We start from the raw sequence: 11,702 nt of genomic DNA, 5'->3' as shown, positions 1-11,702 counted from the left end.
ATGTGTTTGATTAGGGCTGGAGCTAAACTGCAGGAAAGTGGAGCTCTAGGGCCAGATTTGAGAACCCCTGAAATACGGGTTGTGAATGCTTGTGTTTCAGTGTTTGGCCACATGTCGGCGCTGCCATATAAAAAGTGGTGGCGGGGGATTTTCGTGACTCGAATCGTGTTACTCTCCCCCTCAGAGTGAACTAATTAGTTTAAATGTTATAATTTCATAGCCAAATGCCCAATACACTTTCACATACACAATCTTTGATCATATTACAAAGGAGAAAATCATTATAATGCAGTTAAAGATAAACGAGGAACACCCGTTTTTCCATCGCGAGTCGTTAATTTGTCACGTGACAGAATGAACCCATCACGCTTCTATCGGTTAATTAATAAGTGGCAAATTAACTTGTGTCTGGAGTGGGAGCGTGTCCGCTAACGGCGACTTTCCAGTTTTATGGACGTTTTTCTTTGAAATTTACTTTAGATTGTAGCCATTTTAAGCCTGCGTGTGGCGATGTGCGTTGCGAGCTTGTCATTAAATCATTGAACTCAACCTATTCTATAGGCATATACGTATCCTTTAATAAAATACTTATACTTTATATTAAAAAAAATGTTAACAGATCCACTGACAGTCTCTAAAAGCAGAGGTTATGCATCATAATCAAATTACAACAAAGCAGATCTGCCTTTTTCCTTTTTTGTCACTATGACTGCGAAAACAACCTAGGCCTACTGATGTAACGATGTAACTCAAGAATCATGTGTATGTCTGAATGATTTTATTCAGTCGACTCAAAAGATTCGAGTCACTGGGATGAATCAAAATCCACACCACTATCCAGATGTTCTCTACAAGTAAACCACCAAAAAGAAAAAAAGAAAAAAGAAAGAAAAACGCGCACGCACACACAGAGTCGAGCACGCGCACACAGGTTCATGCAGATAGAACAGAAGACAGAGGGAGTCATACAGGCACAGGATCATATGCAGACAGATCACCCCACGTTTTTATACTAAAACGAGGCAGCTTTGTATAGCGTAAATCAACACCTTTTTAAATCTTAATTCTGTTGCACCATCTGAAACTTTCTTATGCCTAGTGCTTATTTAAATTCAAAATGAGAAGGATTGTAATGATTTTTGAATTTGTTTTGCACTAGATCAAGGTGAGTATACTTTCGATCTGCATGCTGCTGTGGTTTATTACTGGCATTTATCGGGTCCTGTGGGTGTGTCACTTTTCTTATGTCATCTGTCACCATTATTCTCTTTTAATTATGAGATATATAATACATTGAAATATATAGGCTATATATAGCTATTTGGCATTCGTGCAGAAGACGCGTGGCTGCGTGTCCCGTGTGTGCTCATCTCTATACAGAAACCTCTCTCTATTTCAAAGAGTGAGACAGATGAAAGGCAAAGGGGAAAGTCGTTCATGTGGGATTGATGGATTATTCCATTGATTTTAGCGTCTTGTTAAACGGCCGCATGGTGTACAAGTCAGTTGCAGTGTTCATTTAGTAGCCTATGTATCTGTCATAAATCATAAAAGGTTTTTTTTTTTTTTAAATATATATATAGCCTACAGTTGCAGATATGGGTGTGTCATTTGATGCTCTTTGTTTTCTCACAGACATTGATACGTCCGATGCTCGTGTGGACTTTAAAGTAATCAATATTTGAATTTAGTTCTATCTGAATGTAATGAATATGATTCGGGTTTTTTTTTTTTAGGATCTTGATTTCTGGGATCTTGGGTGTGACAGAGACAGAGTGCTAGTTTTTGGAGACCTTACATTCAATGTGTTGTGTAGTTTTAGCATTGATCGTTAGCCTGCTGTTCACAAAAATCATTCACATCTGTATATGATGAGGTGAGGATAGCACGCGAATAAAGCTGGTTGTGGTGGCTTTATTTTTCATTTCTCAGGACAGATTCTGCTGTGAGGGAGATTCATTGTAGGCAGGTAAGCAGGTGCAGAGCCCCAAGACCAGTTGACTTGAAAAAAAATTAAGCCATACCCTGCTAAAATCATGGAGTAAAGAATAGTGATTTTGATTAGATATTATTTTCTTCAAATGCTTTTTACCAGCAACTTAATGTAGGTTTAATGTTGGTGAGATATTAAAGGTTTTGTAAACGGTCCTGTTCCAGCTTAATATGCAGCAACAACAAAACATTTTCCCCTTAAAAATAATGTAGACTCTGTAGCTCTATAGCACATCAAATCATTGCTCTGTATGTTTCAGAAACCAAAATAATCACGTTGGTTCAAACTGTGAGTTTGGGGCGTGACAATCTGTCTTTCAAAACACACGGTGTAAATTGCCAGTAAACCCTTTAAGCAGGTAGACAGGGGTACAAGTTTTGAGGTATGTAAGACGTCGGTAAGTCTCTTATGCTCACCAAGGCTGCATGTACTTGATCAAAAATACAGTAAAAACAGTAATATTGTGATTACAATTTAAAATAACTATTTTCTATTTGAAAATATTTTAAAATGTAATTTATTCCTGCGATATCAAAGCTGAATTTTCAGCATCATTTATTCAGTGTGTCACATGATGCTTCAGAAATCATTCTAATATGCTGACAAATGTTGAAAGCAATTGTACTGCTTCATTTTGTGGAAACCCTGAAATCTTTTTTTCAGGATTGTTTGATGAATAGAAAGTTTAAAAGAACAGCATTTATTTGAAATTTATTTTATTTTTTTATAACATGATAAATGTCTTTACTGTCACATTTGATCAATTTAATGTGTCCTTGCTGAATAAAAATATACATTTCTTAAATGTGCTCTAAGCGATGTCACGTGTTTTTTAGGCCAAAACATTTTTTGTCACATACAGCAAACATCTCCTCACTATCCGCTAGCTGCCGGTCCCCTGAACACACTGTAAAAAACGCAGTCTCTGTAGACAGCCCAGGATCCACAAACGGCACGAAAAACAAACTGGCCCAGCCTGGACCACGAAACATAACAAAAAGTGTTCCCGCCAATAACCGACAAGAATGATTTGGGGGTGGGGGTTGGGGGGTTAGTGCACGTGCACATGAAGGGGGGTGTGGGGAGTGGAGGAGAGAGAAGCATGAAGAGGGAAGTTAGCTAGAGGAGAGATGTCCTAGACAATGACTAACGTTAAAATTTATATTCTTGAGAATTTTTATATGGCCGACACACGACCAAAGAGACGGCGTTCCGATGAACAAATAACAAAGAAGAGGAAAAAGGAGAAGGAACGCGCATTTACAAGTCCTGAATTTACATCGGAAAAGCGTTCAAAAGGTGGCGAGAACTCCGCCGGCAGAAGGGCTTCCAATTCGAAATTCAGGTGGCTCTTTTTTTGCTGGACAGGTGGGTAAATCCAGTTTGGTTTTTCTAAATGGTTCATGACTGTTGCAGAAAGCACGGAAGGGAGGGGACGGGATGAGGAGGAGGGAGCCTCCGTTTTGTTTGACAATACTTTGAACGTCAACAAGAAGTGACGTCACCCAACATCGCTTAGAGCACCTTTAATGACCCCAGTCTTTTGAATGGTAGCGTTCATTATTGACTTCATAATATAAGTGGCATGTGAATGAGCATTATATAATTTATGTGATGCCTTATATGTTTTCATTTATTTTACTTTTACCCAACAGTTCTAAACAATTCAGAATCCGGACATAGAAGCTTGATTTTGCCACACATAAGTTGTCATAAACATCTTGGGAATGGATTTGAATGCTGACGCCAGCATTCCCACTGCTGCCCCTGGTGCAGAGGTGGAAGAACAGCAACAGCAACAATCGGAGCAAGAGACCAGTCAGCAACCAGGCACAGAGTCAGACCTCACCGCCATCTCCTCTCAGCCAATAAAAAATGAGCAGCAAGATCCAACCCCCACAACAACACCCACTCCTGCTGTAGACTCCGCCCCCTCTCAGGATGCCCCACCCCAAGATCACCTAACAGTCATTGACGAGAAGATAGAAATAAGTAAAAAAACATTTAATTAAAAAATATTTTATAGTCTTGCATTTTGCATTTTGTTTGTTTATTAAATAGTTTTACAATTTATAATTGGGGATTTAATCATCACCTTAGTCCCACTGTGATGTACAAGCTGTCCCTTCTGTCTTTGATGACCTTTCAGAATTTTTTTTTCTCAATTTCCTTGAGTGTTAGATTAGATTAGACCAGATGTCAGAAGGACATGATTTAGAGCCTCACTCTACTTTCACTCCCTTTTCTTCTCAGGATTTGTATCCTCCCCCACTCTCTTCTCTTGTCTGTTTTTCTCAGAAAATAGATGAGTCAGATGCAGCTATCTACCAATAAAATCTGAGACGTTTGTGCCTTTGGGAAAAAACGGAAGAATCACTTCTTTTAAAATGGACAGGCTGAAATAGAGGCTTATGTATCCGTCCAATGTCTGGCCCAATGTCTCACGTGTTTCTTTCTCTCGCCATCACACAGGTAATGGTGTTTGCCCGGCTCCTATCGACAGCTGCCCCACCGCTGCTTCTCCTCCTCGTCTGCAGCATGTCAAACCCAACCACGCACATGCAAACGGGCGCGCCAGGTTGAGCAGCCGCTCCGGGTCACTGAGTTACGCGGGGTCACCTCGACCATCGCTCACCCGACAGCCCAGCGCAGCCACTGATGCTGGTGGAGACGGATCCAAACCCAACGATTATCTCATATGGGCTATTCTGGCCTGCCTCTGCCCTGTCTGGCCCATCAACATTGTCGGCTTGACCTTCTCAGTGATGGTGTGTGTGCTTGTGTGTTCGTGGGGTGGGATGTCTGGATACAGTTTCTGTCGAGTAAGGAGGGATTGCGATTTCACTTGTGTATGCAAGAATCTGCAACTCAGAAAGCGACTTTTTTGACATTGGAGAGTAAACCGAAAACATTTCTTACTGGCAAAGAAACTGTATCTTGCATAATTCTTTCTTATGATAATGGAATTATTTATTCTACTTGTATATCTTTTCCTCCTGTTCATTCAACTTCTCTTTCCAATCTCAGTCTCGTAACAGTCTGCAGCAGGGCAACGTGGATGGCGCACGCCGTCTTGGCCGGAATGCAAAGGTCCTGTCCATCGTGTCGCTGGTGGGTGGGATAGTCATCATTATTGTTACTATCGTCATCAACTGGGGTGGTGAGTATCCTTCCCATGAGACCAGAGCATGTGAAACTGAATGTAAGCCTAGAACTGACTTTGTGATTTGGGTCAATGTCAGATTGACTTTAGCTCGTGAGGATTTGAATTAGATCTGATTACAGATAAGTTTGATTGTGGGCCTGGATCTAAGTTTGTTGAGACCATTTCAGGGACCAGATTAAAAATAATGTTTCTTTAGTTTGTAAATTAAGGTTTTTTCACAGGTAACCCATTTAAACATCTGATATTATATTTTGAAGGATTGCTGTTTAGATTAAGATGTCATTTCAGGAGTTGAAATATGACATACTAATGTTCAAATGTTTGGGGTTTGAAAGATTTTTAATGTTTTGAAAGAAGTCTCATGTTCACCAAGGCTGCATTTACAGCAAAAAATATACTAGCAAAAACAGAAATATCATCACAGTTTAAAAGAACTGTTTTCTATTTAAATATAATTTTAAATATAATTTATTCCTGTGATGTAAAGCTGTATTTTCAGCATCATTACCCCAGTCTTCAGTGTCACATGATCATTCAGAAAGAATGCTCAAGAAACATTTCTTATTATCAATGATGAAAACAGTTGTGGTGCTTAATATATTTGTGGATTTTTTTAGGATTCTTTGATGAATAGAATCTCTGTAACATTATAAATGTCAGTTTTGATCAATTTAATGCCTCCTTGCTGAATAAAAGCATTGAGTTCTTTCTTTCAACCAAAAAAACTGACCCCAAACTCTTGAACGGTAGTGTATATAACTTTTTATCCTGCTTTATTTTAAAGATGTTGAAGATCCATCTACTGTACAACTGCATATACTTATACTTATGCTTTAATAAATAAAAAAATACAATGCTAAAGAACAGAAACATCACAAGCTGACTTTGTTGTAACAGTTTAAAGTTATTGAAATATATAATAAATAAAAGTCATTGCAATCAATTCATAATATTTTCATCTCCTGTTGTAGACACAAGAGGTTTAAGAGTTTGAGTGACATTTTTATATTTGAATTCTTATTGAGTTGTAATTGTATCATCATCATCATCATCGTAATTTTGTTTGAATTCACTTTGCTTCACTCTTTGAACACCTCTTCTTCTCTTTCAGTAATACTTAAGACCTGACGGCCATCACAACACTCGGGATGAAGTAAAATTCATGACTAAACTTCACACCCAACAACCAGTACATGATGACCATTTTCTTCTTCCATGTGTCATTCATCATTCTACATCTGAATGCTTCTGAATGCCTTTTCACCTGTTTTATACTCTGTCTGAAGACTCTAAAGCTGGATGTTACCTTTATCTTCTATCATGCCAGAACTTTCAGGAACAACACACTCAGCGGGATCACGAGTGAAGTGGCAAGGCATGCATATTTGTTTTTTTATTTTCAACAAAGGACTCCTCGTTTAAGATGATGTCATTAAGGAGACCGCAAAGATGATCTCATTTCATTCGCCGCGCACCCCTTGAGGATTTGAGGGAGGAAAAGAATCAGAGGGAATTGCTGGAGAGGATTTGTTGTTTGTTTTTCGGACAAAGATTAGAAGTCTTTTAGGCACAAGTTCAGCTTAGTGTTTGCTCAGAAGTGTGAATCCATAAAGAAAAGCTCAGATTAAAATGTAATCGATTGTATAAATCAGCAGATGCCTTCTGTATTGGCATCCATCAACAGATTTTTTTATCAGACACGATGATTGTCTCAAAGGAAAGGAATGAAACGCCTCTCTATTTTTAGTTCTCTCTTTCTGTTCTTAATATTCACACACAGAGCACAGGTATTAAGATACAGGTTAATGCACATAAACAAAAAAATGATGTATCAGAGAATCTGATACCGAGGGAGAGGTGAAGAGAAAGTGGGAGGGATCGAGACCAAGCTGCAGTCTTTTGTTTCCCACAGATGGAAGGATGGATAGAGAAGAGAGGAGGGGGGCGGTGGCTTCAGATGAAAAGATACCCCAGAGATGGGGAGATGTAGGGAATGCAGTAGTGTTGAGAGGGATCCTAGCTGCCTCTGATTGGCTGCTTGCTTGCGTGTGTGTGTGTGTGAGGAAGCCAATATCGTAACGCTCGCCAACATGCCCTCCCCTCTTCCTTGCAGCTATGCTCGGCCAGATCCTTCAAGGCAAACAGAATACGAACCATTGATTTATTATTGTGTTTTATCAGTATGAGGCAAAATGATTATGCTCATGTTTTTACACCGTAATGTTTACAATAGAATCAGACTCTTTCAGCACATTCAGCAGGAACGCTAGGACGTTTTGATTATGACGAATCGTTTTACACAGCCCAAAACTGTTTGCTTGGTGGAATGATTTGTGTTGCTCAACATAATGATTAAACCTGATTCATTCCTAGTTAGGCCACACCGACTGTGCCAAAATTCAGATGCTGCCAAGACTCCAGCTTAGGTGGGCATGTGGGAAATAAGAGCATGAATGCATTTTTAAGAAGGCATATATATGCAGGGATGCACCAATATTAAAATTTTAGTACATACCAATAATCTGATAATTGGCTGATAGTTGATATGTGGCTAATTTTCTAATTCTATACAATTTTATCGAAATAATTAAATAAAGAATAAAACGCTAAAAATACAGTTAGGCTCATGTGCTTAAAATGAATACTCAAGGTTACATGTTTTTAAAGATTAACTTTAACTGGGATGACAAAGTTAATCTAAATGTATCTAAATAATCTAAAAGCGAGAACATTTTCATCTGACCAAAAAATGGCCAATACTGAGTGACTAATAAAATACAATAAACAGAGGAAATGAGCATGCACAATTAAATACTCAATATCAGCCAACAAATTTCCAATATTGACTGACCGATTAAATACAACGACTGATAAATCTAAAAACCGAGGAAATGAGCATGCACAATTAAAATTAAAAATCATCCAAATAAAAAGAAAAATCTAATATTGACTGACTGATCAATGTAAATACTACCAAACGATAACAGATATGATACCCAATTATTATTATTATATATTATATTATATATATTATATATTATTGTGCATCCCTACATATTTGGAGTTCAGATATCACAAATCCCTCATTTTCATGGTTTCAGGTCTCTTGCATGCAGAATGCGATTCTGTTTCATTGATGTCAACAGCTTTTTGACAGAGATGGGGAGCACTTGTTAAGTCTCTGAAATCAAGTATTACTATTTTTTTACAAGGCAAAACCTATGCTAGCACTTTGTAAATGTTCTGTATCTAATGCAAATTATTCAGTATCACAAGCAGTATGATGTCAATAAGCATGCTGACTCAGTTTGGGTAGTGAGAGGCCTCCATTTTGGGGTCTCGCAGTGGGCTTGGCTTGCGTCAACAAGCAGCTACAGTTGTCTTTGTGATACATTTCCATTTGCGGCCACTTCACATCCACACCACTCAAATAGGAATGACCGTAGCATGCACATTTGATCCAACTGCGTGCAGTCAGTGAATGCCAGCTTGACTTTTGTTCTCTTGAATTGTTCTGCTCAGCTATTTGTATTTAACCTGCTTACAATCCATGCTTGTATATATATATATATATATATATATATATATATATATATATATATATATATATATATGTGTATGTATATATGTGTCTGTACATATTTGTACCGCTTCCAATTGCATCTGGTAATCTGAATCTCTTTGATGGACATGATGAACAGTGTTCGTAATGCAACTCTTGACTGTTAACACTGCAGTGCTTTCACAAATTTTCTCACTCTTGAGTATTTTTATTGGTATGTATTTTGAAATCAGCCCATTTGTTTTCTATGCCATTTGTGCTTTGCTGAAACTTTGACCTTATACAAGCATGTTTGCTTACTGATTACAGATTGCCTGTGCTGCATAATATCAATTCTGAAACAAATGTTTCAAGACAACAGCCGAGTCCAATTCTCTGGGTTACAAGTTCTACCTGCTGTTCTGTATTTTGGTGTGAAGAATAAATCCGTTATTTGTGTTTATTAAACATTCCCTTACAAATTCATCAGCATTTTGGTGAAAGCACCCGTGCTACTCAAGATTCCTCTGTGACATGAAATGATTTGAGAGGCATTATGGTAACTATTGTTGCAAATATAATCCTGATTTTGTGCAGATTTGCCTGTGCATGCCTTAATGAATTGCTTTGGAACAATAATATGTGATGTACGCTGTATCTGAACCGAAGCGTTTGATAGATCTTGCAGTATTGATCCTCATTCTGCTCTGTACCAACACTGATTATGCATCAATGAGTCCAGTGAATAAACTGTCCCTCATTATGCCACTCCTCTGTCATTATAAACACATTCGAGACTCCGTGTGGCTGTTGTTGGATCACACACTCTTTCCCTCTCCGCTGTTTCCTTGCTCCCTCTATACCGCATATGTCTCCAGGACGTTACAGTTTCCAGGGCAACGGTTGTTAGGCGAGGAGGACGGTGAGGGGCCGGGGTGCAGCAGGATGGAGGGAGAAAGAGAGTGTGCGCTCAGACTTCACTGGTGTGTTTAAAAATCTATCTCATTTGAATTTTATAGCAGCATGCATTATTAAAAGGCTCTGGAGGAGTGGAGACGGTGAGAGAAAGTGTGTGTGTGAGTGAGTCAGGTTAATGGGAGCTGCAGAGACAGACTGGTTTAGACAATGAAAAGGGATATTTTTGTGCAACAGATGGAAAAAGGAGGGGCTGATCGAATACATGCTTTCTGAAAAGAGGACAAATGAACAAGAAGAAACGGCAGAGACACTAACAAAGCATAAGGACGTGTTTTAGCCAACATGCTTGGCATATAGCCTATATGTTTTGTGTAACTGAGCATAATAAGAAAATCAAGTAATATGTTGAAAAGTGAATCATAATGCAGCCAGACAGAGGGAAGGGTGAGCCAGGGGCAGCAAAAACATTTTACAAATATTTGAATTTTCTATTTTTCAAAGACTCCTGAAAATCCTGTATCTGTTTCCACGAAATAAGCGGCACAACTGTGATAAACATTGATAATAACAAGAAATGTTTCTTGAGCATCAAATCATCAGTAGAATGATTTCTGAAGGATCATGTGACACAGTAATGATGCTGAAAATTCAGCTTTCACATCACATGACTATTTTAAAATATATTAAAATAGAAAACAGTTTTTTTAAATTGTAATTTAATTTTTTTTTATCAAATAAATGCATAAGAGACTTCCAAAAACATTAAAAAAAATCTTAATGAATGACTTTTGAATGGTAATAACCAGCCATTTCATTATTTTACCTCAGAGCCCACATATAAAGCTTGATATTTGCTAAATGGATCCCTGCTGCTAACAAACAGGCAAGAAGGCTTAAATGAACAGTTAATTTAAATGTACCTAATGCAAATAAACTAGTCCCTTACTTCCAAATGCGTCTTCAGGGACTGAGAGAGCCCAGTGAAGGTTAAATGTCACAAAGAAAAGTGGAGACGACGAGATGTAGTGCACACTTAACCTTGTGGGATTTAATTACACAATCTAATCAAATAACATAATTGCTAAATCTGATCTAAGTGGGAAAGGTTGTGTCTCTGTCTGCTTGGCAAGCCTCTTGTTTGACTGTGATGGTAATAGCACTTGATAATGCGATAAGGATGGGAGTACAATCCATGAGACTCCCAACTCACATTAAACCTTTTTGATGCATGTTCATTCAAGTGGAGGTCCTTAAAAGACGTTAAAAACAAAACAAACAAAAAAACACATATTACATAGAAAAACACCCTTTCCCATAATTCCTTTAATCATCATCTTTTGCTACTAATGTTTTTACTACATTGTTTCTGTCACTAAATGTACCGGATTCCATGACACTCGACGCATGGTGTCATTGTGAAGTTCAGGGCCTCTGAAATGAAATCTAAAAAGACAGAGACTTCTGTGTGTCCTTGTGAGCCAGAGCCAGACTACAAACTCTTTCACAGGCAGACAGCGGCAGACATGTTTTAGATAAGGGCTACTGCGCTCAGAACCTAATTAATAACTGAGACAGAAAGATATGATTACATGCAGTGCAATCAGCCATCTTATGATTAAAGACTAAGCCATTAAATGGACAGAAACATCTGTTCCTCTGAGACTGATGAAGTTTGCCTATAATTAAACTAATGTGTTACTTGAAGGCTTAGCTAAGTAAGCAATATTCCAGGATCATGAAAGTTTAGAGAGTAACTGCTCAGACATGAATATATCCAATTTTCAGAAGAGTAATTCATCTAAATTTAATTGCATCAAGTGAACAACGTGAAAAGCCATTGTAAAAATTTTCAGAATTACTATAGGCATTGTTTAGTTTTAAACATCTATTAAGACAGGATAAAATATAGCTGCAATAGTGATGACAGGCCCACCACCTTCCCGCTGGCTTTAGGAAACCTGTGCATGGCGGGCAATATGCGTTTAAAGCGGGTAAATATAAAAGGACTACATCATACATCATAAATTATAAGTCGTTTGGATATGCCACATTTACTGCAGAAGCTGGTGCCACTATGACCGCGA

The 11,702-nt window shown here is 38.1% G+C and overlaps 1 protein-coding gene across 2 annotated transcripts; it reads left to right on the top strand.

Annotated features, from left to right (window-relative positions):
- The first annotated feature begins 821 nt into the window (after nt 1-821).
- Nucleotides 822-9,463, top strand: LOC311085000 (uncharacterized protein). Of its 2 annotated transcripts, XM_084117375.1 has the most exons (6): nt 822-1,165; nt 2,253-2,375; nt 3,649-3,985; nt 4,466-4,761; nt 5,021-5,153; nt 6,271-9,463. In XM_084117375.1, the coding sequence occupies exons 3-6, from the start codon at nt 3,721-3,723 to the stop codon at nt 6,285-6,287; spliced, it is 711 nt and encodes a 236-aa protein (XP_083973501.1). In that variant the 5' UTR covers nt 822-1,165; nt 2,253-2,375; nt 3,649-3,720; the 3' UTR covers nt 6,288-9,463. The 2 variants fall into 2 exon arrangements, with proteins under 2 accessions (XP_083973501.1, XP_083973500.1); XM_084117374.1 differs by lacking the exon at nt 2,253-2,375.
- The last annotated feature ends 2,239 nt before the right edge of the window (nt 9,464-11,702 follow it).

This window comes from Abramis brama, assembly GCF_963993115.1.
Source record: "Abramis brama genome assembly, chromosome: 1".
NCBI classification, from domain to species: domain Eukaryota; kingdom Metazoa; phylum Chordata; class Actinopteri; order Cypriniformes; family Leuciscidae; genus Abramis; species Abramis brama.
The sequence above is the reverse complement of the archived record's forward strand: the minus strand, read 5'-3'. Positions and strand labels throughout refer to the sequence as shown.

Bases quoted from the DNA above. Each gene is read 5' to 3' on its own strand.
- LOC311085000 (XM_084117374.1), top strand. From the start codon at position 3,721: ATGGATTTGAATGCTGACGCCAGCATTCCCACTGCTGCCCCTGGTGCA. The intron at 3,986-4,465 runs GTAAAAAAACAT...GCCATCACACAG, and splicing joins TGACGAGAAGATAGAAATAA to GTAATGGTGTTTGCCCGGCT. The intron at 4,762-5,020 runs GTGTGTGTGCTT...TTCCAATCTCAG, and splicing joins GCTTGACCTTCTCAGTGATG to TCTCGTAACAGTCTGCAGCA.